The sequence below is a fragment of the Bos javanicus genome, chromosome 29, assembly GCF_032452875.1.
Source record: "Bos javanicus breed banteng chromosome 29, ARS-OSU_banteng_1.0, whole genome shotgun sequence".
NCBI classification, from domain to species: domain Eukaryota; kingdom Metazoa; phylum Chordata; class Mammalia; order Artiodactyla; family Bovidae; genus Bos; species Bos javanicus.
In genome coordinates, this window is record NC_083896.1 from 9,468,428 (window position 1) to 9,496,318 (window position 27,891).

Genomic DNA, 27,891 nt, shown 5'->3' on the forward strand with positions numbered 1-27,891 from the left:
GTTCTCAATTGTAAAGGAAATATTTAAAACAATTATAAGTGCAGGACAAAGTGGGAGATAAGCTTCCTATACTGCATTTGAAGTGGTAAAATGCTGATATACTGATGATCACATACATATACTGCAACTCTCAGAGCAAACATAAAAACAAAACAAACTACACAAAGAAATACACTCAGAGGTAGTACAGATAAATCAAATTGGAATTTTAAAATATGTGCATATAACCTACAGGAATTTAGGGGAGAAAACCCAGAGAAATGAAAAAAAAAATTAAATGCCAGACAATGTAACAATTGGTAAGTTTAAGGCTCAAATATAAACAGTCTAAATTTACAAGCTAAAACAGTTTCTCAAAGTGAATTAAAAAACAGTATGACCCAACTGTATGTTGTAAGCAACTCACTTCAAATGTAAGAATACACGTAGATTAAAGGTAAAGGGTTTGAAATAGATATACCATGTAAGCATTAATTAAAGGAAAGAAAGAACGGCTATACTACAAGATAAAAGGAGACATCAAAGCAAAAAAATCTACCAGAGCTAGAGATGGACCTTCCACAATGATAAAAGGGTCAAGCTACCAAGAAAAAGCAATACTAAATGTGTATATGCTAACCAACAGACCTGCAATATGTCACAGAACTGAAGGAGAAAGGGAAAAATTCATGATTAAGGTTAAAGACTTCAGCACTTAAGAGCAGACAGACATCAACAAAGAAACAGAAGAATTCAACCATACTCAACCAATAGGATCTTGGAGAAGGAAATGGCAACCCACTCCATTGTTCTTGCCTAGAGAATCCCAGGGACGGGGAAGCCTGTTGGGCTGCCGTCTATGGGGTCCGCACAGAGTCGGACGGACTGAAGCGACTTAGCAGCAGCAGCAACCAATAGGATCTAGCTGACATTTACACAACACTCCACCCAACAATAGAACACGTTCTTTTCAAGCTCCCATGGAACATACCCAAAACAGGGTCATAAAACAAATCTGAAAAATTTTAAAGAATCAAAATCATAAAGAATATATACCGACTGACCAAAATGGAATCAAACTAGAATCAGTAAGAGAAAGATAATGAAAATTTTCCAACACCTAAAAACTAAATGGGCTTCCCTAGTAGCTTAGTCAGTAAAGAATCTGCCTGCACTGCAGGAGACCCAGGTTTGATCCCTGGGTTGGGAAGATCCCCTGAAGAAGAGAATGGCAACCCACTCCAGTACTCTTGCCTGGAAAATCCTATGGACAGAGGACCCTGGCAGGCTACATACAGTCCATGGGGTCGCAAAGAGTCGGACATGACTTAGTGACTAAACCACTACCAAAAACTAAATACCACACTGCATATGCTGACTGGGAAATTTATAGCACCAAAAGCTTACATTAGAAAAGTCTTGACTAAATAATCTAAGCTCCCAAAACTAGCAAACAGAAAAACAAAATACACTCATAGGAAACTAAAAAAAGGGAGACAGGAGGTAACAAAATAATTTTGACAAACTCCTAAAAAGATTGACGGAAGAGAAGAAGACATAAATTACTGATTTCAGGAATGAAACAGGGGCTATCACTAAAGACCTTGCAGATATCAAAAGGATAATAAGGGAATACTCAAACAGCTCTCTACACATAAATTTTCTATTAGATGGGATGGATCAATTCCTGAAATAGCACAAACTACCACAACTCACCCAATATGAAACTTCATTCGAACAACCTTTTCACTTTTAAGGAAATCAAGTTTTTAATTTTTAAATTCCTCCTCAAAAATTTTTAGGCCCTAATGCCAGTATTATTGATATCAAAACCAGACAAAGACAACTAACAAAACTTCAGACCAATATTATATATCATTAATACACATAAAATTCTTAACAAAATATTAGCAAACAGAATTCAGCAACATATAAAAAGAATTATACAGCATGACCAAGTAAACTTATTTCATTGCATTAATAGGCTAAAATAGAAAAAACAATGATCATATCAATTGACGCTGAAAAAGCATTTGACAAACTTCAACACCTATTCATGATAAAACTCTGAAAAAATTAGGAAAAAGAACAACTCTCAACTGGATTATAGAACATCTACAAAAATCATACAGCTAGGACTTTCATGGTGGTCTAGAGTGTCTGGCAATACAGGGGACAGTGGTTTGATCACTGGCGGGGGGAACTAAAATCCCACATGCCGCAGGGCAACTATGCCCGCGCACCACAACCAAGAACCTATGTGGTACAAGGAAAGATCCTGAACGAGGTGACGAAGGTCCCGAGTGCCGCTACTAAGACCTGACACAGCCCAAAAATAAGTACTAAAAAAGAATCATACAGCTGATATGTGTAATTGCAAAAGACTGAATTCTTTACCCCTTTAACATCAGAAACAAGCCTAGGAAGTCTGCTCTTAACACATTACTGACCAGAGACATATTAATATATCTTTTGTTACCTGAATGCTATTGACTGGAGATGTTATCAATGTTTTTAGAGTGATACAATCAATATCAGCATGTGAAGCTGTTAGAGCTTAAACTGCACCAAGGGTTCATCATACAACTTATGACTGTCATTATCACTTACATTTTGTTCCAACTCTGTATATTATAAACATAAAATTTTCAGAAGTGACATGTCATGAAATTTTGAGGAAGAATTTTTCAGTGAATTTTATGCGGATACGTTCTATGTCTAAGTGACATATATACTAGTGTCTCAGAAGATGATAGCTCTTCCAGAATATAGTTCTAATTCAGATGATGTGAATATCAGACCAACAAAAAATCTTAGTGATAGATTCTGATACAAAGTGAAAATGCAACAGTGCTGGAGACTGCTCCTGTACTTCTACAGAAGAGTGGATTGAAGACAACATTTCACAAAAATTGGAGGAATTATAGGTATGTAAGGTGTAACTGACCACAGGTACCTGTACAGTGTTAGTGAAATAACAGAACTAATTTTTGACCAGTCAAAATAAATATCACCGGCCACAGGAGTTAGTTTCTGCAAAAATTCCCCAGTCATTAATGAGTTAACACTGCTATTCAATGTAGTGCCAGAATCATGTCAGTTAAATGAGACAAGAAGTGGAAAGTTCTTTAAAAATTCAGTTCAGAAAGGAATATACAAAAACTGTCCTTATTTAGAGATGAAATGATTTATGTAGAAAATCCCAAGTAATTAGCCAAAAAAAAAAAAACCCCTCAAACCACCCTTCTTGAACTGTAAGCAGTTAAAATAGATAGGACTCAAGATTAATACACAAAAATAAATTTATTTCTATATATTAGCGATGAACACAAAGAGATGGAAATCAAAAATACCATTTATTATAGTCACTCAAAAAAGAGAAATACTTAAGGTATACATCTAACAAAGTAGGTACAGGACTTGCATGCTCAAAACTACAAAATGCTGGGGGATTCCCTGGTGGCTCAGTGGTGAAGAATCCATCTGCCAATGCAGGAGACATGGGTTCGATCCCTGATCCAGGAAGATCCCACATGCCACAGAGCTTAGCCCATGCACTGCATTATTGAGCCTGTCCTCTGCAACAAGAGAAGCCACTGCAACGAGAAGTCCACACACCACAACTAGAGAGCAGCCCTCACTCGCCACAACCAGAGAAAAGCCTGTGCAGCAAAAAACCCCACCACACCCAAAAAACAAAATAAAAAAAATTATACTTAAAAACACCTACAAAATGCTGATAATAAAAAATCCAAGAAGGTCTAAATAAATGAACAGACATATCAGTCAAGGACAAGAAACTAAGCAGAGTAGATATTAATTCACCACCAAATTGATACACAGGTTTAACACAACTCCAATTAAAATGTTCCTTACCCTCAAAGAAATTCCAGCAAGATTTTCAGTAAATGTAGACAAGATAATTCTAGACCTTATATAGAAAGGCAAAGGAACTAGACAAAAATAATTTTGAAAAAGAATAAAGTGGATGAAATCACTCTACCAATTCCAAGACTTATTACAGAGCTAGAATAATCAAGCCGGTGTATGTAGTGCTGGTAGAGGGAACAGAATAGAATAACCAGAAACAGCCAGATACAAGCATGGCCAAACAATTTTGAAAAAAGTGCAAAAGCAATCCAAAGGAGGAAAGACAGGCTTTCAACAAATGGTACTGGAACAACTGGATAAACTATAGGCAAAAATGAACTTTCTACCTAAATGTCATACAAAAACTAACTTAAAATGGGCCATAAATTTAATATAAAACATTATAAAAACTTTTGAAGGAAACACAGGGGAAAATCTTTAGGATCCAGGGCTTAGTGAAGAGCGTTTCAAAATAATAGCAAAAGCATTATCCATAAAAAAATAATTAAAAAAAAAAAAACTTAATCAAAACTGCAAATATTTGCTCAGCAGAAGACCCTGTTAAGAGAATGAAAAGACAAGCTACAGACTGGAAGAGAAAATTTGCAAACTACTTATCTGACATAGGATTTAGAATATATGAAGAACTTTCAAAACTCAACAGTAAAAAAAACAAAACAAATCCAATTAGAAAATGAGCAGAAGATATGAAGAGACATCATTGAAAGGATATATGGATGGCAAATAAGCACATAAAAAAGATGTTCAACACCACTAACCATCAGGGAAACGTAAATTAAGACCATGATGATGTATCACTACACACCTATCAGAACAGCTAGAATAAAAAATAGTGACAATACCAAATGCTGGCGAAGATTCGAAGACACTGCATCTTTCATACATTGCTGGTGGGAATGTAAAATGGCACGGCCACTCTGGAAAATAGTTTGGCAGGTTCTTAAAAAACTAAACAAACGTAACCATGACCCAGCAATTGCCCTTCTAGGCATTTATCCCAGAGAAGTGAAAACTTACGTAAGTCCACACAAAAACCTACACACGACTGTTCAATAGCAGCTTTATTTGTAACAGGCCAAAAACTGGAAAGGACCAAAATGTCCTACAATAGATGAATAAGGTTAAATAAACTGTGGTACATCCATACCATGGGGTACTATTTAGCAACTAAAAGGGAGACCTATGATATACACAACTTGGATGGCATTATACTGAGTGAAAAATAATCTTAAAAGGTCCCATACAGAAACATTCTTAAAATGACAAAAATCACATGTGATAAAATAACATACAACTACACATACACATACACTTATAATGTCAATTTCCTGGATTTGATACTATACTGTATATATAAGGTGTAACCAATGGGAGAAACTGGGTGAAGGACAGTGTGAAACCTCTCTAAACTGTCTCTGAAACTTCCTGTGGATTTAATTTCAAAATCAAAGGTTAAAAAATAAAAAAGTAAAATTTTTTCTTTACCCTCATTGGTAAGGAAAAAATAAATAATCAGGCTCTACCCAAGAAAAAGTGAAATGCCCTGAAACCTATACCAAGAAGAAACTGGATAGCAATTTGTTCAAATCTGACAATCCTAAATGTTCAGATGACATCACCACCAACTTTCCTAAATTATCAGTAGAAAAAATATATATCAACATACTAGAGCAGGGGCTGGCAAACTAGAGCCCATGAGCCAACTCCATCTGTTTGTTTTTGTACATGTAAGTTCACTAAAATGGACACAAACATTCAAAACAAAAACCAAAAAAAAAACCCTACTACTGGCTTTAGATATTGGTAATTTTACAGTAACACTGGATATCAGAGAATATCATCTTGCAAGTTAACATTTTTTTTTTTCTTACTGGAGCACAAATTATAGTTCATCAGGATGTTTTATGCCTAAAATAAGTTTCTGAATTTTCAAAGTATCATGAGACTTAAAAGAAAAAAGCCATTTCCCATCTGTTACACAATTTATCAACTGCATAAAAAACTGTGCTCCCTGCAGAGTTCCAACTCACACAACAATGGAAATACACCTTAACAGCAGTTACCATACCTTGGAAAGTATCAAATCACCTAACCATCGTACACAATCGACATAATTTCTATGTATGTCTCTGGTAGAAAAGTCAGGAAAATGAATTTTCTGAGAAATAAATGGCCTGAAATAGAAACATCAAAAGTTAAGAGAAGAATGTGCAGCAGAAGCTAATTTTCCTTTTAGGATTTATAAAACTCTGAAAAGAAAAACAGATGAGTATTAGTTTGTCTATGTTCCTATAAAACTAAATACCTTCTGATCTGTTTACTGGCAACTAAAATCTCATTCCGTTTTTGTTTCTACATTTTACTCCATTATTAGCTCGCAACTGAATTTTGCATTCATCCTATGAAATTTCATTTATAATAACTGCAACTTTCTGCCTTACTATATATAGACCAAAATCAGTTATTTCAATTCTGGTTATCTTAACCAATAACAAAAGACATCTGCTTAGAGTTGAAAATTTCTCATAGAAGATGCTAAGCTACCAACTCAATCCTTTCATATTAACAATGGTCTATGAAAGTTAACACACCTACCTTATTTCAAAAGATAGTCATCTTTCAGAAACAATGACACATTTCAAAGTCTGGTAAAGATAAAGTTAGGTGCGAATCCTGCCTAGAACAACAATTTCTGAAGATGACATCTGACAGGAATTTGACATTTATTAGTTAGAACTTTTCCTGTACTTAGAAAAGTAAAATATGGCACAATTTTTCCTTAAAGATGTTTGTGACAAAACTGTAAGCTAGAGAAGTTGCTATCAATTCTTCAGTTAATTAAATGTATACCTAACATTTCTAATCTAGTAAGTGATTCAGTTTTTAAAGTGAAGTAACTGAAGAAGTATCACATGCCATGAATTAGTTATATCTTGGGCACAAGTCTTCTCTTTGGCTTTTCCCTCATACATAAAAAGGACGTTGGGCTCAATCATTTCAAATACATTTTCCAATTCAAATTGTGGGATCTTTTTTTTTACCTTTTTTGGGTGGCTCACAGGATCTCAGTTCCCCAGCCAGGGACTGAACTAGGGCCACAGCAGTGAAAGCCTGGAATCCTAACCCCTCGGCCACCAGGAAACTCCCAGATCTTTTCTTTATTAAAACATTAAAATGTTATTAATGACTTGATATAAATTCTTAACTACTATTAATTGCTTTTTAGCTTTATTAATTGCTTTTTAGCCAAATATGTATTATAATCTATGGTTAACCTCTTTCAAGAAGACCAGCATAATTCACTGTTACTTTCTGTAAGCTGTAAAATACAACAACTTCTATTTATTCCAAAGCTCTAGAAAATATAAAAACATAAATTTAATATTGTACTAACCCCTGATGTTTTAAAACAGAATTTAAAAGCTGTGCCAATTCTTAAGAGGCCTGAGATTTGATGTCACTGTATTAAAATATTTACTTATGGTTACAAATTCAACTAACAATCTACTCATAATGTGGGTCGATAACCAGGGAATTAACTGCTAAAATGAAAAGAGCAAACAAAGTTAACATTTACAAACATAGGATACTCATAGTGAAAGCGTTAATAGCTTGATAAGATTCTGAAAAAGACAGTAAATTAATTAAGAACTGAGGTTTTTCAAAAATAAGAAAACTGAAAAGTTTCCACATGTAGTCCCTTAGAACAAAGCTCCTGCTTTTGAATTTTCTGTTTAGTGAAGTGAGTATCATTTAAAGGAAAGCATTTATCATGAATTAAAGCTAAGAAACCCACTGAAAAAATTATGACTGTCTTTAATTAGAATTTACAGTGTTGACAAGCAGTGCTAATAACATTAGCACATGCATACCTAAATAAAATATGTGAAATGGGCTACTAAGTTAAGAGAAAAATATAACTGAAAGGGATTTTGAAAAATGAGCCACAAACATAATTAGATAAAAATAAAGGCTTTCATTTAAATTTAATAAGTTTTATGGCATATAAATTATACCTTAACGTTATTAAAAGAAGGGATTCTCAACTCCATACTGGAGACTTATGTAACAATTTTTGAAAAAGTAAAACACTATTCAAAGGCATGAGATAGCACATTGTTTTAAATACTACAGTTGTTACCTGTTAGTTTTATTTGGGTTATAATCATAAGATTCCTTAATCGCATTCATCATTCTCTTTGAATTGATCCTCCAAAGTTTAAGAGAGTGATCCATACCACAAGACATTATTTTTTCACCCAAAAGATCATAATCCTGTATATAAAACAGAAAAGCTTAAATATGTAAATTATTTCCCCAAATTATGCTGATTTTCACCTTATGTCCAGTATTGTGAAAATTGTATTTCAAACCACAACACTAACATTTTGTGTTTCATATATACAGGCCATAAGTCATAAAGTTTTTACCACTTTCAAGATTTAGTTTTAACTGACTTGTTATCACCACAATATATGAGCTTATGCAATATGGCAGGTAAGAAGTAAACTCTTTTAATTTAGTTTTATCTATTCAATTATCTTTAGCCAAATATTTCCTTTGTTTGATTTTGAAGGTGAATCTAATGCTGAGGTAAAACAATTATTCTATGACAAAAAAACCTGAATGGTTGATATTTTTCTTTGTCCAACCCAGATGAAGCAATGAAACTGGTATCTGCATGTGAAATTAGGAGTCTTTTAAACAACTGAAATTTATTTGTACATCTAAGCCAAAACACTTAGATAAGTCAGGTACCTTGGTTTTAGAGTTCACTTTTTAAATGAATAAAGAAAAATATGTCTTAAAAAGGAAGCAACATTTCCTCATTTGCTGTTTACTAATTTTTAATGAGCTCCTAACAGATCATCTATTGTAACAACCTTATTCCACCTCATCTCACAGATCAGACACTGAGGCTCAGAGATATTTACTTTAGCACATGGTACATGGTCAATGACAATCTCACACATCAATCCTTCTAGCAGTGAACTCCTATTGGTACAAAAGAGATACAATCTATCCCCTACTTTCATGTTAAGAAATAACAGTAGAGAGTTCTATTTAAGGAGAGTACTTTCCTCATTAATCTAGATATTCTATGTTAATCCAACCTTTGAATCAATCATGAACACAGTTTTACAAAAGCCTGAGAGCTTCAGGTTTGGTGTTTATTGAATTCAGAAGTCTGGCAGCTGCTACTTTTCCTAATAACCTCACTGTCAATAGCAACAAGACACCTCTAGAGCCAGAAGCTCTCATTTAGTTTTTAAGAAAGGACAGTAGTCTTTGTTTTTTCACACATAAAGCCAGATGGAGTTCTGCAAGTTCTAGAAAATCCTTTAAGATAGGTATGATTCTCACGAAAGCATATAGGAATATTTAGTACCTCCAATTAAAATATCACATGCTTCAAAATATAATGCCCTTTTAAAATAGTTAAAAAAACAAAAACAAAAACTGAAGAGCTGTAAGACTACTAAATAAGTAAGCTACACACAGAACGTAAATAAACCTAAACACAGAATCTGAAACTTAACTAAAAACACTTAATATCACTACAACAGATCAACAGATTGTAATACAAAGCATAAAGACAACACCATGCCATCAAAGGGAAGTTATCTAAAAGTCAGTGTGAACAATGCCTCCTAGAAATGAGTAAGTTATATTTCAACTTCAAATAAAAGGTGAAAAAATTTCTTAATTGCCAAGTAGGTTAACCTTTTCCTTTAATAACTGAGAAACAACAAAAGGTCACTTCATGATTTTAGATTACAAAAGGAAAAGAACAAGTTCACAGAATTCTTTCATGAGAATCCAGGCGCTGGTAAAACATGTGCAAGAGTACAGATAAAACACAAAGAGCCTACTTGCTTTATTTCTTCATCTTTAAGTTAAAACCTTGTCTGTCACAGTAAATGAAATACCTGCCTGCCAAGCTACGTGAAACAAACCACACGCTTTCTTATCGGGAGTGCTCACAGCTTTGTAGCCTGAAGGCCACTGCCCTGCAGCTTTCAACTTACAGCACTTAGAACTTCATCTCTGTGCCCTTCTACACCTCCAAATATTGCCACCAGAGTGTCCGTCTGGATATTCCATAATCGTAAAGCATGATCTAGTACAGACACAAAAAAATAACAAACTTTTATCATTCATTTACTGTGGACATTTAATGTCTTTAAAGAAAAAACTACCAAAGTCTGGACTTAACTCATTCACAGTAATGACTAAGAAGGAATCCATATCATAGAGGAACTTAAAATATTTATATTACTTGTAGATTTAACTAGGTATGAGTTCAAACTTTCAAGGGTACTAGTTTTTCCCTCCACCATACCCACATTTACAAATTGAAGAGAACAAAGTAGATTTATAAGATCTCTATAGTAAATCTAAAAATACGATTGAAACATACACATACAGAGTATTATGGACCTTTCAAAAATTCTGTAATCTGAGCAATCTCAGTTTCCACTGAACATCAGCAAAATAAATAGAAAGCAATATTCATAAATACCAAGCAGAGTTTGAAACACTGTCTATATTGTGTAATATTAACATATTATATAATATATTGTTAGGAGTGGAAATAAACATTGCTACAAAAATGACTTCTTTTTGTAGCAATGATTTCAATCTGCATCCAAGTTTTTGTGCAGACATTTACATTTCTCTTGAAGATACATGTACCTAGGAGTGTAGTTCTATGTTTAGTTTTTTAAGGAACTGCCAGATTATTTTTCAATGTGCTTACACATTTTACATTCCCACCAACAATGGATGAAGGGGTTCCATATTTTACTGTCTTTTTGACTACAGTCATCCTAGAAGGTGTGAAGTGGTATCTCACTGTATTTTTGATTTGCATTTCCCTAATGACTAACTCTTGAGAGTCCCTTGGACTGCAAGGAGATCCAACCAGTCCATTCTAAAGGAGATCAACCCTGGGTGTTCTTTGGAAGGAATGATGCTAAAGCTGAAACTCCAGTACTTTGGCCACCTCATGAGAAGAGCTGACTCACTGGAAAAGACTGATTCTGGGAGGGATTGGGGGCAGGAGGAAAAGGGGATGACAGAGGATGAGATGACTGGATGGCATCACCAACTCAATGGACGTGAGTTTGGGTGAACTCTGGGAGTTGGTGATGGACAGGGAAGCCTGGCGTGCTGTGATTCATGGAGTCGCAAAGAGTAGGACACAACTGAGCGACTGAACTGAACTGAACTGAATGATTAACAATGAGTGCTTTTCCATGTGCTTATTGGACATTCTTGCCTATTCTTTGGAAAGATGTCTACTTAAAAAGCCTTTGTTTGCTTTTAATTTGGTTGTCTTTTTATTACTGAACTGTATGACCTCTTGATTTAAGTCCCTTATTAGATACACACTTTGCATATTTTTTTTTCCCTGTAAGTTGTCTTTTCCTTTCTTGAGAGTTTTACTTGTAGAAAAATTCCTGTTCATTTTGAAAAGCTGTTTGAAAAAATGCTCTAACACAATGGGGGAAGAGCAAGATTAAGAAACTGTGATATTAAGAACAAGTAAGGCATTATGGTCTATGTTACTTGTAAAAGAATATCTAAGCCCAGTTACTGTTATTAACAGAAGAGAAAAAGTTATCAGCTCTCTTCTTAGGTGTCTATTTCCAAACAAGCCTTGATAGTTGAAATATCACACAAATTTTTTTCATTTAAGAGTTTTAATTTGAGGATATCTTTTAATATGGGGATTAGGTTATAGGTGTGATAGCTGTTAAGAAAAGAATACATTTGACTAGAATAATAATGTAGAAATATGAAAAGAGAAAGGGCAATAAAAAACAAAATGTAGAAATAAGAACAACTCAAATCACTTTAGAGAGCTCAGAAATGATTAAGAATGATTCAGAGGCCTTCTGAACCCAAAATAAACTTATAAGCCAACAGAGGCATACAGAGCAAGACAATGCTTTCTCTTTGTAAGGAAGGAAAACAAGGAAGAGCTTACACTGGATAACTTAGAAGAGCTTACGCTGGATAACAGCATTTTAAGGAATCCTGTAGGGAATCTTTTATAAAATAGAAGCTTTAGAGAGAGAGAGGGAGGCAAAAAAAAGCATTATGGATTTTCAGATACACTATTTCTTATTACATGGTTGGAAAGCATCAGATGATTTGCTAGACTACCTTCAAACTATTAAAAATGTTTCATCTTCAGTGATCTGCCATTAAAATTAATAGTTTACTATGATAATTCAATTGAGGATAAAGTTCTAGAACTATCATAATGCAATATGGTAAATAAGGGTAACACACACCTAATCCTCAGTGTCAATTATTTTATCTACATCTTACAGGAACAGTGTATTTCATGGTCCCATTCTCCAGTTCTTGGTTTGGGGATGCTAATGTAGCCCAAGATTTTTCTAAAACTTCTTTTTAAATTTGGAATTTTCCCTTAGATTAGTTTGTCCCGAAGTCAAACAAAACAAAACAAACAAAACCCAACTCACTGCCAAATAAATACAACTATTCAAGGAAATATTTATTTCTCTTACCTTTACTTACTGACAGGAGAAGATTTGGATCTCTTGGGTGGAATTTCAGCTCATTGATAGCATTTCCATGGCCAACATAGTGCTATAATAAATTCAAGATACTTCAACTTTCATATAAAAGTCAATAAATTCATTTTCATTAATCTTAAATGAATGGAAAAATAATTTCACTTGAAGTAGTGGTTCTCAACCTTGGCTGCATATTAAAATTACCTAGCTTGAAGGAAAAGTAAAAGATGTTCAAGTCCCATTTGCAGATATTCTGAGGCACAGCAAGGATTTAAAAGATTCTCAGGTGATTCTAATGTGCCCCCAGGGTTAAAGTGATTTGTAAAATTTCTTCCAAGGCTTCACTTTTTAATTCTTTACAAAGTATCCTTGACTCCATACTCCTATTTAGGGGTTCTTGAAAAATGAGCTCACTCTTTCGTTATTGTTCATTTAGAGCTTCTCAGGATAAAGCAAAAGAACAGAAATGATTTTAACAGAAAACAGTGTAAATGATAAAAATTTCCCATTTATTCCTTAATTTGCATTACCCAAATGTGACAAAGGTCTCAAAAGACTTGTCTAAAGGAAGCAACAGGCAAAGTACAAACCAAATTAAAAACTGCACAGAAATTGACTCCGTTTTAAATTCAACATGGCAAGTTTTCACAGGTGTGCATACAAAAAAAGCAGATCTACAATTTAACAAGAAAACCCACCTTTATGCACTGCATTGTTATGGGATTAATTATCCTAATTATGCCTCTAGATCCAGCAACAGCCAGCAGGGGATGGCTTGTATTGCTATCATATGTCCACGCACAAGTGTAAAAGTTTTCATCAGCCTAAGAAATTCCAGTTAAGAAATATAATTTGTTTTTGAAAAGGAAACACATCAATGATCACAATAATGTCCAAATAAGAAGTTCCCATTTTTCTTTATACCATCAGGGTTGAAACAATGGAGATTTTAGGTCTAAAATCTATACCAAGTGATGAAACAAACCCAATCTTTCCACTCAATTTTGATTACTATTTTGCTGTTTGCACAACTATTTACCTGTCTTTTGAAAGCAGCCATGGCCAATATGTAAATGAATAGGCATAGGTTGTATCCTCCCCCAAATTTATCTACAAAAACAGATTTCCGGAGGAAGGGATAGTCAAGGACTTTGGGAAGATTATGTATACACTGCTGTATTTAAGATGCATAACCAACTAAAACCCTTGTGTAGCACATGGAACTCTGCTCAACATTATGTGCCAGCCTGGATGAAGAGTGAGGTTTGGAAGAGAATGGATATATGTATGTGCATGGCTGAGTCCCCTCACTGTTCACCTGAAACTAACACAACATTGTTAATTGGCTATTCCCCAATACAAAATGTTTTTGGTATTAAGAATAAATAATTAAAATTAAAAAACAAACAAACCAACAAAAACAAAACCAGGTGTCCAGTTCCACAGGCTGTAATTTGCTGACCCTGGCTCTATCTCAATAACTCTACATGCCTCTAGATAAAAATCAGTTAACTATTCAGTTTTCCACCTTTTCCTGTGTGAGATTTTCCCAATACTGCCAAAGGTCACCTCCTTCCTTATCACCTAAGGGAAGACTAAAATGTTCTTTTTCTTACTTGCTAGGTTTTTCAAATGGATCTGGAAGAAATCTTATCACCAAGCTTTGACTGTTGTATCCTTTGGCTTTTTAATGCTTTCTTTTTCTTTATAAACCCATGTTTTGCAATATTTCATTTCCTAAACAAACATGCTTCTTTTTTTTCCCTGTAGGCTCTGCTGACCAAATACTTGATATGACTGTCAAGCACAGTTTCTGATCAACCCAAATTCACCAATATCCCTGCCCTGAAATGATAAAAATCTAAGCAAGGTCAAAGAAACAGCAAGTTTTACCTACGTTCTGCTATCACTTTCTATTACTGGATTTCCAGCACTCATCTCTAGGCACCTGTACTGTCCGCCCTCATATCCACCCTGACAGTGGCTTCTCGGGATCAGGAAAACTAGATACCAAGAATCTCTTGGGTAACAATGAAGGAATAGCATTGGATAAAGTTAAGAAAGAAAGGTACAAAAGCTTTGGGGTACTTATTCAAAGTCAATTTCTTTAGCCAATGATACCAAAAACCCAGGAAAGGATACATCAGCATCCACATAAGACTGCAACAACCGGATTTCTCCTTGTGAATGACATTCATATAAGGTAACCTAATGAAAACAAAAATACAGCAAAGTTTATCTCAAATACAGAAACACTCTTCAGCTTTTGAACATACTTTATTTTACTGTGCAGTACAGTCAAAAAAAACTTTTTTTAAATAACTTAAATAATACAGAAAACTATTAAAAAAGGAGAACTCCTTTAAATTTAAGGAAACCATTATAAACTCTAATACATTACATATTTTCCAGAGTATACTAAACACTGTAGTAATAATAATGGTTTCTATTTCCAATGTTTTCAACTTATTCATATAACTGGACCAATTCTTCCAAGTAAATAGAGTTGAGTACCTCACAGTAAAGTATAACTACTTCCTAAAACTGTGGTTTATTCTTTTTTTTTTTTTTTTCCCGTTGTGCCATATGGCTTGCAAGATCCCAGTTCCCTGACCAGAGACTGAACTTAGTCCCTGACCAGAGACTGAACTTAGGCCCATGGCAGTCAAACTGCAGAGTTCCAACCACTGGACCTCCAGGGAATTCCTGTGGCTTATCCTCTTTAAAGTCTTTGGGTAGTTTCAGAGCATTTATTAATTACATAAAAGAAAATCTAAAATTTGCCTCATGAACATTGCTCATCAAATATTAACTTTGTGTTGTACAGTGGCCCTTTCCATTTATCATTTTCTAAAATTAATAACATATTCACTTTACTCAATTATGTACAGTTGTCCCTCAGTATCTCCAAGGGGACAGGTTCCAGGACACTCACAGATACCAAAATCTGAGAAGGCTCAAGTTCCTCATATAAAATGGCATAGTATTTGCCTATAACCTCACATATCCTCCAGTATACTTTATCTTTAGACCACTGCTGCTGCTGCTGCTGCTAAGTCGCTTCAGCTGTGTCCAACTCTGTGCGACCCCATAGACGGCAGCCCATGAGGCTTCCCCATCCCTGGGATTCTCCAGGCAAGAACACTGGAGTGGGGTGCCATTTCCTTCTCCAATGCATGAAACTGAAAAGTGAAAGTGAAGACGCTCAGTCGTATCCGATTTGTAGTGACCCCATGGACTGCAGCCTACCAGGCTCCTCCGTCCATGGGATTTTCCAGGCAAGAGTACTGGAGTGGGTTGCCATTGCCTTCTCCTAATACAATGCAAATGCTATGCAAATAAAGGTGCCAGCACAAAGCAAATTCAAGTTTTGCTTTTTTGGAACTTTCTGGAATTTTCTTTTCTGAATGTTCTCAATCCATAGTTGGCTGAATTTGTGGATGTGGAACCCCGAGGATACAGAGGGCTTACTCTGTAACACTAAAATTTTTTTAAACACTTTTTGATGTGGACCATTGTCTTTATTGAATTTTTTTTACAATATTGCTTGTTTTATGCTTTGGTTTTTTGGCCCCAAAGCATGTGGGATCTTAGCTCCCCAACCAGGGATAGAACTTGCACCCTCTGCATTAGAAGGCAAAGTCTTAACCACTGGTTCGCTAAGGAAGTCCCTGTAATACTACATTTTTAAAAATCTCTTTCCATTTTTCTTACAGTTTAGTCATGCTAGCAATACTGTTACTAATTTTAATAAGTCTGTAAGAACTCTATAAAAATCCTTTAAATCACCTATTAATAAGATAATCTCTACATTAATATTCTAAAAGCATATTCTTTATATGGACATTAACTAGGTTATGTCTTTAGAAAGTATTTTGATTAAAAAAAAAAAAAAGAGGTCCAAATAGCAGACTTTCTTATAATTCAATAACCTATAATTCAATGTCATTTTAAGTTAAACTAGGGATTCTTTTTGTTACAAAGCCTGCAACATTACAAGAGGCATTCTGAAGTACAAGTTGTATTAATTCTAATTACACCAACATGACAATTAATAATAATGATGGTAAAGTTAGTGAAGTATGCTTATAGTGATGTCTTAAAAGTGAATTCAAATCAATTAATGGATTATATTCCCAATTCTCAGAAACAAATAACCTTAATTTTTTTTCTTTGAACTGCATCACGTTCCCTCTGAATTACTGTTTTCGAGCTACATATCATAACATACATTTGGCTAAATATAAAAAAAGGGCTGTTATCCAGGTTATCAACTTAAGTAGTGAGTTTCAAATTTTCAGAACTTTACAACCAATAAACGCATCTTCTCTGAATGTAGGGCAACTAACTAAGCCTGTGTGCCACAACTACTGAGCCTATGCTCTACAGCCTAGGAGCCACAATGCTGAGCCCACGTGTCACAGCTACTGAAGCCCTAACGTTCCAGAGCCTGTGCTCCGCAACAAGAGAAGCCACCTCAGGAAAATCCTGGGTACCTCAACTAGGGAGTAATCTATGCTTGCCGTAGAGAAAAGCCCACACAGCAACAAACACCCAGCAGAGCCAATAATAAAGTTATATATATATAAAAACTTCTTTGAAGACTTCCAGGGAATTATTTAAAGCCAAATTTTACTTTTCGGAAAATAGGAATAGGAAGGATTTAGCCCGGAATAGATGCATGCATGTTTGTAAGATTTTCAAACTTCCAGAAAATAAAAAGAAAAAAGCTTGGAAATATGCTGACATTTGGAAAATACTCAGCTGACAACTCCCAGGTTGGTTTTGACTGAAAACAGAATACTAACACTAAAAACATAAATATAGGAAACAGTGCATTCAAAATCATGGTCTTTTATTTCTCTAACAAGCTTAGCACAATTATTAAAGCAGCATAAGACTGAATTTCACTCAGTTTAAATAAAGTTACAGAATAGCTCCCAGATTCACCTCCTTCCCTTCCCCTCTTGGGCTAAAGGTAAAACAAATGACTTTACTGTCAACCCATACCAGTTAAGTCAATTTCCCCCATCTTTCTATTTCCAAATACACCAATCTGTTTCTCCGTTATTCCTAACTCCTAGTACATTATTAATGAATAACCAGAATGTAAGTTAATTAAAAGACTTATTATTAGGAAGACAACTTTTCCAAAATGATTTTAACAGACTCCTGAGACTCCCCGGTAAGCACTGGGAATCTTCCTTTTTCCCATTCATTTAGAAGTGAATGGAAATAAGTCTTTGCAATCCACTTTTTCAGCCCTAGGTTCAACTAAAAAGTTAAATAACATTTTACATCAAAACATGTCTACTACGGTTTTTTTCCATGCATTCTCTCAGTTCAAGATACTCTGGCTTCCTTAAATAAAAATAATTCAAAACAAATGTTTACTGTGTATAATTAAAATATTTTCAGTAACTATTATACAAATCCATTGGATTTATGCTTTGCATTTATAGAGAGCAACTAATTATATTTATTATTTTTAAGAAATCACAGACCTGTTACTCCAAGTTTACAAACAACTATCACAGTCACTTGGAAAAAGCAAAGTCAATTTTTTCAGCCACTTAGAACAATATTTATGAAGACAAAATATAAATAGAGACTTGTTTCATGAACAATTTTGTGAGTATATATGAAAAAAGATGTATTTTCAGTCATGAATATTAGTTTTAATTTTTGACAATTTCTAGAATGTTTCATTTTTACATAAAGGAATGATATTGTCAAATTGGCTACACAAAGTTTACTTCAAAATCATTACACTTCAGTGTTACACTAATACCAGAGACTGATGAGCCAAATGCCAAACAGCCCCTTAACACTCACTCTGTTGCTTCCTACAGTTGCAAACACTAATGGATCTCCTTCTTTACTGTGCCAGTTAAACTGAACCCCAAACAATGGTTGATTATGATCTTCCTATAAAATAACCAAGAAATAAGAAAAATCAATATATTTTAAAAACCAAAAAGGTAGTAAACTGATCATTCCCATTAAAAACCTTCCCCTCCACAAAATGCAAGCTGCAATTTTATCATACATAAACTGACTTTCGACACTTAAAAGATATGTTAGTCCAGTTTTCACATTTTAAAATACTGGTGCATGATAAAACTATGTAATAATTAAAGACTTAAGAGGTTAGGTAACAAGTACTCATCAATGAAAATACTTTAATAGTTGCTCTCTATCTTCTTAAACCCAAATGGCATGCTTTTGAATCAAAATATAATGGATAATTGTGACAAATGCATTTAATCTCTTAGGACCCAATTTATTTTTCTGAAATAACAAATAACCTGAGAGTTAATACAGTTTCTCCAGTACTCATTAAACGTTTTCTGGTTGAATTCTTCCCTTGTGAAGTGAAGAAAATTGATTCCATTCAAATCACTGCTCTCCATTTAGTTCTATAGAAACAATTTTAAATTACTTTGAATTTGGATCCTAAAAGAAAAACCACCTAAGAAGTTTTATAATGAACAAGAACACTTGAAAGTGGGGGCCAGGGAGGCAGTAGGCTGTAACTATAAGGAAGTATATAAAAAACAAGCATTCCGTTTTTTGTTTTTTAATTGGAGCAGAGCTGATTAACAATGTGGTGTCAGTCTCAGGTGCACAGCAACGTGATTCAGCCACACACACACACACACCCCCACACCCATTCTTTTTCAAACTCTTTTGCCATCTAGGTTATCACAGAGTACTGAGCAGAGTTCCCTCTGCTAAAAGTATTCAGTTTTGTTCATAAAGTTATTTTTTAGCCTTAGGATTTTACTGGCAATTTCCTGATGTTTAACAGTAACTTTCATATTCACTTTAAGGCACTTTAAAGTCTGACAACTTTCATTTCTTATCCTTTAAAAAGCCACAGTTTTAGGCTTTGGAAATATTTAATAAAAATAATACAGTTCAAACCATTTTCCAAATATACTATGTAAAAATAGGTTAATATACCTAAATATTAACATGAAACTACAAAGGGACACTTTGCTTTAGAAGAAAAAACACACATACAAAAACACTGAAATTAATTTCTCTCCTTTTAAGAGTATAATTTGACACACACAGCAATGAATTTTGCTACCTAGATAGGAAAATAATTTCCATATGGCCATAGCTTCTTATGCTTTTCAAAGACTTTAAAAGGATATTTAGATATTTTAAAAAGAATCTAACATATGCACAAGACACTATAATGTATATTTTTGCTCAGTATAGGAAAAATATCCCCAAATTAAAAAAACAGAAAATGAATATATAAGACACTTAAATATCAGTAAATATTTTTTAAAAATAAAAAGACTATTGAGAAAACAGCAATCTAAATAACTCCAACCTTTTATTTCTCCCAAATATTAACTATGCAAAACAAATTTTAATTTATACCTTTTTTCTTGAAAACAATTACAAATAAGACTTAAATTTTTAAAGACTGACTTCCAACTATTATAACTTTAAAATATTTTTAACTTGACAGAGAACCTTGAGCATAAAATGTTTGCCATTGAGAAACCTGCAATCCTGAAACCCTGCATTCAGCCCATAGATTGTGTCTTTCTCCACATACCTTGAGACTATTTACACATTTGAAAGAATATTTGCATTTCTTTGATTTCCATTTTCCCTTCCCCCAACTCTTCCTTCCAGGTGCATTTGGCGTATTTGTAGGTGTATCAGGGCGTTCTGTGTTGGTACCGCTTTCTATACTGACAGCATCATCCTATAAGCAGCAAATCAGAAAAAACTATATGAAACAGCAATACTGTACACTATACTTAGGAAATGACTTCAAACTGGACAGCTGCTGACCAAAGTAAAACAAGTAATAAACCCTGCAAGAAATGAAAACATGTATTCCCGCAAATGCATTAGATTTGTGGATATTTGCTATTTCAGCAAAAATTTAAACAAAAAACTAATCCTGATGTTGCTAATGGTAAGAATAATACTGCCTTTAAATAATAAAGCACTGGTTTGTGCCAGCCACGACATTACATTGCCTCACTTCATCTTTACTGCTCTTCATACAAGGTACTGTCAGATAAGAAAGTGTTGCTTAGAGAGTCTAAGGTGGTGTCTTGCTGGTTAGGGTTGCTGGGATTGAAAACCAGAGCTGTGACTCCTAAATCTGACTGACCTACATGTCCTCATAGTTTATTTGACTGCTTGCTGCTCAGTTTGGAGCATGGTAGTGGGTGGCTGTTTGAGGCCAGTGTGTTAGTACTTCCTATTTTAGATGAAAATCCTGATTATCATTCAAACTCTGCTTATTTTTAACACTTAAACCATTTAGAAACCTTTTTAGGTTCTACATATTATGTGCTATTTACCAGTGAAATCTGACTCATGGCTCTAAAATACTCATGATTCAGAACTCTAGAAGCTCACTATAAAGTAAAATCTTTCCAAATGCAGAAGTGACTATAAACCTTAAAATTTCACCTAATTTATAACCTGTCTCCAGTCCACAAGATATATTAATGGCCCTCTACTCTCAGAAGAGGATTTCACTACCTCTTCCAATTACACATTCCAAAGTGTTCTCTGGAATAAAGAGATTTATTTAAACCTGTATCACCTTAGGGCAGTAGTTACTAAATTCATTCCAGAGGAAGCTTTTTTCATGGAGTGCCCACTAACATCAATGAGAATACAGACTAGAAACCATTGCCCTAGGAGCTATTTTTTAAAGTATTGCTTTCTAAAGTTAGTTTTATGATATTACAGAAAGTTAAAAATCCACTAGAATATCAAAAAATATCTAGATTGTAACTCAATGTAAACACAATCAGCTTTTAGATACAGAAAATACAAAACTATATTTATAGAGTTCAGTTCCTAGGTCGAAATCACTGCTTTTTAATCTCTATTTCTTTCTACCTTTCAGTTGAATTTACAAAGTTAAAATTTAGTGTAGAAAACAATTCTGTGTTTCATTGGAAAACTTCATGTCTACTGCACTTTTCTTCCATGTTATCAGATTCTAGTCTGCTTCAATGCCTTTGAACAATCTTACATCTCTTACACTGTGGACAGCCAAAGGCAGAGGTTCAAAATGTCTTCCCTTTCATTCTGATGAAAAGTTTTTGTCTCCATTTGCAATTTCATCTCTACATTCCTTTCATCTGTATAGTTTGTACTGTGTGACTTAAACTTGACCAGTTCCCTTACGTGAGTAAAATGTTTCTGAAAATTATCTTTTAACACTAGAGAAATGAAACAATACAATGGTTAGACACTTATTCACCAGCTTCTTTCCACTCTGGCTAAAGAGTCAACTGCTAATCAAGAAGCCACACAAAACATAGTAAATAACTGGAGAACATTACACACACACACCTTTTAACCATTTAATTTACACACACACCTTTTACCCATTTAATTTACCCGTCTCCTCAAATAGTCAAATCAAGACAGAATCAAATGGAAATGCAATACACTCACAATGCTTTCATTTTATTTGCAAATTCAAACCTTTCCTGAGCATCTAGTATGTGCACAAGCTGATATCCACCTTGACTCCTCCTCCTCAAAGTATAGAATGGTCCTGTATAACAGACATGGCACTACCACCTTCATCTGCTCCACAAGCAAACGGGGATAGTAATTTGTCCCTTGATCTTGCCACAGGTTCCTTAAGCAAGTCAAGTCTTCAGATTCAGCCTTCTGATCTTATTACCAGGCAACAATCAGTTTTCTTTCAGAAGCCAATTATGCTGCACTTATATGAAAAAGTTAATAAAATGGCAGATACACATACAATGAACTTAAAATAGGTCCGACATTAACTACACTTACTGTGCTGATCATTCTGCAATGCAAATACTGAATCATTATGTTGTGCACCTAAAACTAACAACATAATGTTATTGGTCAATTATATCTAAATTTTTTAAAAGTTTAACATCCTATCAGTTCTTTGATTCACTTTAACAGTATCAACTGCTCAGATTACCATAACTCCAACTTACAAATACCACATTCTTTCCTCCACTTGCCTTTGGCCTTCCTGTCATTATTTGGCTCCTTCAAGAGTTAAACCACTGCCCTTATTAGCTTTTTCTGAATTCATTTTTATACAAAGTTCTCTACTCCCTTCCTTTATTGCTTCTCTTAACCTATGTCCTAGATCTGGGTCCCTGGATGGAATTCAGAGGGCCTGTGAACTTATGCAGTTGAATAAATTCACAAGTAAATTTAAGACTGCATCTTAATTTTTACATTTTTAACTGAAATCTATTACTTCCTTCTATTATAATACAGGCAGTATATGTGCTAATGTTACTGTAGCTGTAACCTTCTCAGCAATGGAAATCATGAATTTTTATATTCCATTATAGTTGTTGCAGATCTCAAAAGCTGTCTATACCCATCAGTACTATCAGTCATTGTGAGGTCTAGTTACTTAATGTAATAAAGACGTACTTTATTAAAACAAACCTGAAATTTGTTTTAAACAATTTTATAACTTCCTTATAATTTTATCACTGGTTTTGTTTGTAATCTTATATATTGTATTTTATACATTTGAAAATATTACTCTGAAGTTTCACAGGAAAAGTGTCCAAGGCAGAGAAAAGGTTAAAAGTCGCCATCTAAAGGAAGGAACCAAAACAAAGGCTTAGTCCAACCATGTAGCTCTGAATAGCTTCAGTATGCATCAAAGAATACATTCCTCTTAAGGGTCTGTAAAAAGAAAATAACTTTTCAATTTATTTAGTTCCCTGAAATTTTCCTCAGTCTAAATTGGGTATTGACATCTTCATTACATTTCTGCCTGATAAATATCTGGAAGGGCCAGAAACACAAGTCTAGATAATATGATTACAAAATAAGGAATAATATTTAAATAACACTTGCATGGTATTTATGAACGGGGCATTCGGTTCAGCACTTTACCTATACTATCTCATTTAATCCTCACAAACATCCCATGAGGTAAATACTGTTATTATCCCCATTTTTAAGATAAGAATCCAAGGAAACTAGGTAAAGTACCTAGATCAAGCAACCGGTAAAGCAGTAGAGTGGCGGATTTTAACCTAACACCTGGATCCAGTTTGTGCTCCTAGTCACTAATCTAATCTGCCAAGAGAAATTTAAGAGAAGGTGGAAATAAAACAGATTCCAACGGCCTGAGTGAAGAGGGTCAAAAATGTTAGATCCCAATATATACAACTGGAAAGCACAAACAGGAAAATAAAAAGATTTAAAGTAACAATCAACACCTACTAAGCCTTTCAGATATTTCAAGTCCAAATCCCACAAACTGACAACCCCCCAAATATCTTTCCTCTATCTGCAAAAAGAATTCCTTCCCATCTGCTCAGTGAAAATTTTGTCTTGATACCATGCCATACATGTGCTTCAGTCGGTGTGTAAGATACACCATTTACTCTTAAAACTAGGCAAACTGAGAAAAAGAACTTACACCACCCTTCTATAACACTTCAGAAGACATTCCCTCGGAGGGTTCACATTTTAGAGTATCACCTTTTAATGAACCCTCGAGACATTTTTTCCTGAACTTATTGGATATAAACTTAAAACATGAAACTGCAAATTAACGTCAATTCGGTTATCACTGGCGTTTCACCTAAACACAAGTGGGGTCAACTGTTGGGACGGACTAGAGTTATGACTATTTTTAAAAAGTTTAAAAATCTGATTTCAGAGCACCTTTACACATGCGAGACCACGAGCCTACACCTAAAGCCATCTACCTTTACCACAGTTGCCTAGTGTCTTCTAGGTTGTCCCCGTTATCCTAGTGAAAACCGACGAAAGACTAACTGTCCCTTCTCATCCTTTCCTCAAGAGTCGCTCCCCCTCCAACTCTGGAGACGACTCTCGCAGTTCTCCTCCTCCAGAAGTGAGACCGACTGTCAGGCGCACCCTTCACCAACTAGACAGGAGCAAACACAAAAGCCCCTTTAAGAGTCACCGAAGTCCCAGACGTCCGAGATCTGCTCTTTCCATCGTGGACTGCCTGGAAGGGTCTAAGAAGGACACGGTCCCTAAATCCCTTTTTTAAAAGTCCGTAACACACGCTGGCCCCTCCTTCCAACTGTCTTAGGAAAAAAAAAAAACAAAAAAAAAACCTCTAACTTGCCTTTTAAACTACTGGAATCTCAGATCCGCACTTTGCCCCCAAAGGCCCAAACTCTCCCCCTCCACGCAAAACGCTCTCAGGGCAGACCCCCTCCGACCCTCCGCCACCACGCTCTGTCCCCAGCCACACTCTCCTTCGCGAAGTTTCCTTTCGCTATAGGCGCCCCAGCTCAAAAAAATCCCCTCAGAGACGAGTTCGATTTTCTCCTCCACGCCCGCGTTTTCCTCAGCAGAGCGGTGACACCTCTCCCTCCCCCCACCCCACCTTACCACAGCCGTCCGCCCGCCCCCGCGCCCAGTTTAAAAAGAACTGAAAACTTTGACGGCCAAGTCCCGTCCGGACTGCCCTGGGGGGCTGCGCTCACATTCTCATCTCCAGAGAGGTCCGGGTTGCTATTCTCGTCGCTGCTCAGCTTCTGCTTCTTGGCCGCAGGCATGTCTGTTCCCGCCGGCACTGTCGACACTTCCCTCTCGGACATATTCCTCCGCCTCCCTCCAGGTTCCTGCCGCCGGGGGCGGGGCCTCCGCCACACCGCCGTCAAGCAAGCCCGGCCGGAGCTTGCCGCAAAGCTGCCGCCGCCGCCACCGCCGCCGCTCCCCCCACTGTCGCAAACCGCGCCCAGCCGCCGAGGCGGGCGTGCGTGCGACCCCGCCACACTGCTGAAAAAGGGGCGCGCGCGCGCGCGCCCTCCCGCGCGGCTTCCCGGGTCCTTCCCTGTCCCCGCTCCCGTCTTGCCCTCTTCCCGCCGCCCTCCCGGCAGTTTGCACGGAGCGGGTGTGGGATCCGTCGGCTTCCGAGGGCAGTTATTTCCAACGTCCCCCTTCCCCGCGACCGCCCTGTAAAGGGAGAGGCGGAACTCTGAAGAGGGGGTGCACCCTCACCCCCTTCCTCCTTCGAGAGACGGTTCAGCCGCAATTGGCCCAATCCTTCGATCCCCCGACCCCGCTGCGAGGACTCGAAAGTCTGTGGAATGGACGGGCCGACTCGGGTCCCGGGGGACGGGGGGAACCAGACGAGAAGTCGCCTCACGGTTCGGGCGTCTGTGCCGAGTGTTCTTCATCTTGAACTCGAGGAGTAACGGTGTCACGTTATGCGCGGAACTAGTCGCCACCTCACTTGCAGTTGAGAACAGAAATTCAAAAACTAGCGAGCCTCGCGCCTGCCTCCCCTGCCTAGCTAATGGAAGGTGCCCGCTAACAGGTGCGCATGCGCCGGGGCGTGTGCTCGCGCTTGGTTGTCCGGGCCCGCCTCCTCCAGGCCCCTCCTCTTGGAAATCTTGTTTTCCAACCAGGTAGTCTTCCACCGGGTTTCCGTGGCAAAGGATGGGTCTCAAGGCGCCACCCGATTGTAGTCCCCTGAGTGCGTCCTGATTTCTTGATGAATATTTATTCTAGTGAATATTGATCGCAAGGGATGATTATGCTCGTCCAATTAGTCCCAATATTGGGTAGGGCTTAAGTAGGAATACCCTAAAAGCATAATTCTAGATTCCCTTGAATTACATCCCAAAGTGCTTCCTTTATGTCTTAAAGAATGTTAATGGCCCTGAACAATGCCTAGGCCTGAAGAGCAATGTTCACCTCCAAATATGTATGAGACTGTGCGACTTAAATGACGGACAATATTTTTTTGGCATGATTTTGACAATAAAATTTTAGGGGAAGTCAACAAAAACTGTGATGTTTTACAAAAATGTTTTTGTTACGTCTGGGCTCTTGACAGGTGCTAAGCGCATTGGTGAGCCTTGTGGATTTGTTAGATGGGTCGTTAAGCCACATAACCAAAGGAGTAGCCCAGAAAAGGGGAACTATGATAAACAAAAGATCAGCCCTCTCTTACCTGCCTCTTTGGGAACTTAGCTGTGACTACTTAACTTTCTGGCCGTCATTGTCCTCACCTGTAAAAATGACGATTAAAGAAGGGACCTAACATTTCTTGAGCACTACTGGGTAGTATCTACTTTTTTGTGTGTTCTAGAGCTCATTACATCACCCTTTGGATACAACAGTAGAAGAATGCCCCATCCATAAAATTCTAGTGTCCTTGAACTAGATGCCTTAACATATTGCAGATTGCAAGTCACTTCTTTTGGAGACAAGGAGAGAACTCCTGAGAATAAGAAAAGTAAGGCAGAGGCAGGGCAGAATTTAGATGTTTTTGCAATGAAGATTCAAGAAAAAATAAGGAAGCTGAAAAAAAAGTTTGGATTTAGTATAGTAATTGCCCTTATTTGTTGAACTCCTAAAGTGCCAGGCACTGCTAATCAGTTAGTTGGCTAGAGAGAGATGAGACTAGTATGGAGTCTCCAGTGAGAAAGTAAGATGTGTCTTTGACATGTTCATGGGCGGAGACAAACATCCCCACTTACCTGTTGAGAAGGATGTTTGTGAAATATAGTCCTACAACTAAAAGGGTAATCAACTAAAGCAATTCTAATCCAAATTACTCTTTGTATCTGGGATCAGTGGCAGCTGGGAAGTGGGCATCAACTTCTACTGATAAAATTTTAAAAGCGCTAAATGACTGTGAAACTCGATGGTGTCCTTTCAGGGGGCTCCAAAGAGCTCAGTACCACAGTCGGTTATGTCTAAGCAAAGGAAGAATTTGCAGCCATGAAATTAAAAGACGCTTACTCCTTGGAAGGAAAGTTATGACCAACCTAGATAGCATATTCAAAAGCAGAGACATTACTTTGCCAACAAAGGTCCGTCTAGTCAAGGCTATGGTTTTTCTAGTAGTCATGTATGGATGTGAGAATTGGACTGTGAAGAAAGCTGAGTGCCGAAGAATTGATGCTTTTGAACTGTGGTGTTGGAGAAGACTCTTGAGAGTCCCTTGGACTGCAAGGAGATCCAACCAGTCCATTCTAAAGGAGATCAGCCCTGGGAGGGATTGGGGGCAGGAGGAAAAGGGGACGACAGAGGATGAAATGGCTGGATGGCATTACTGACTCGATGGACATGGGTTTGGATGAACTCCGGGAGTTGGTGATGGACAGGGAGGCCTTAGTGCTGCAATTCATGGGGTTGCAAAGAGTCGGACACGACTGAGCGACTGAACTGAACTGAACTGAACTGAAAGTGACAGGTAAACAATTTGTTAGAATAGGGTGCTTGTGATGTTTACAAGCAGGTGGGCGAGGGAGTGCTGTGCCCTGAGTACTTAGTGGGTTACATTTTTATAGTCAGAGGAAGAGAGGGGAAGAGGCGAAGACCTTCTTTGTCTTTCTTGAGTAGACCTCATGCTTCCATCATCAGTTCCTCCTCCAGGTCGGACAGGGAAGTTTTCATGTACTTACACGGTCAAGCTAAGTCCAGAGTTATTGTTTTTTATGTGTGCAGAGTA

General features: G+C 36.5%; 1 protein-coding gene across 4 annotated transcripts in view; it reads right to left on the bottom strand.

The window, feature by feature from the left end:
• Positions 1-25,481, bottom strand: part of EED (embryonic ectoderm development) — a 31,000-nt gene extending 5,519 nt beyond the window's left edge. The window contains exons 1-11 of one of the 4 annotated variants that reach the window (XM_061406037.1): positions 24,911-25,111; positions 20,002-20,154; positions 18,258-18,350; positions 14,565-14,630; positions 13,121-13,246; positions 12,414-12,495; positions 9,900-9,991; positions 8,012-8,145; positions 5,939-6,044; positions 4,888-4,972; positions 4,713-4,787 (exon numbers count right to left, since the gene is read on the bottom strand). In XM_061406037.1, coding sequence (XP_061262021.1) covers positions 4,713-4,787; positions 4,888-4,972; positions 5,939-6,044; positions 8,012-8,145; positions 9,900-9,991; positions 12,414-12,495; positions 13,121-13,246; positions 14,565-14,630; positions 18,258-18,350; positions 20,002-20,154; positions 24,911-25,024 — 1,126 coding nt within the window. In that variant the 5' untranslated portion in view covers positions 25,025-25,111. Of the gene's footprint in view, positions 1-4,712; positions 4,788-4,887; positions 4,973-5,938; positions 6,045-8,011; positions 8,146-9,899; positions 9,992-12,413; positions 12,496-13,120; positions 13,247-14,564; positions 14,631-18,257; positions 18,351-20,001; positions 20,155-24,910 lie in introns of all 4 variants that reach the window. The other 3 variants (XM_061406036.1, XM_061406034.1, XM_061406035.1) reach the window with 3 other exon arrangements.
• Positions 25,482-27,891: the final 2,410 nt, after the last annotated feature.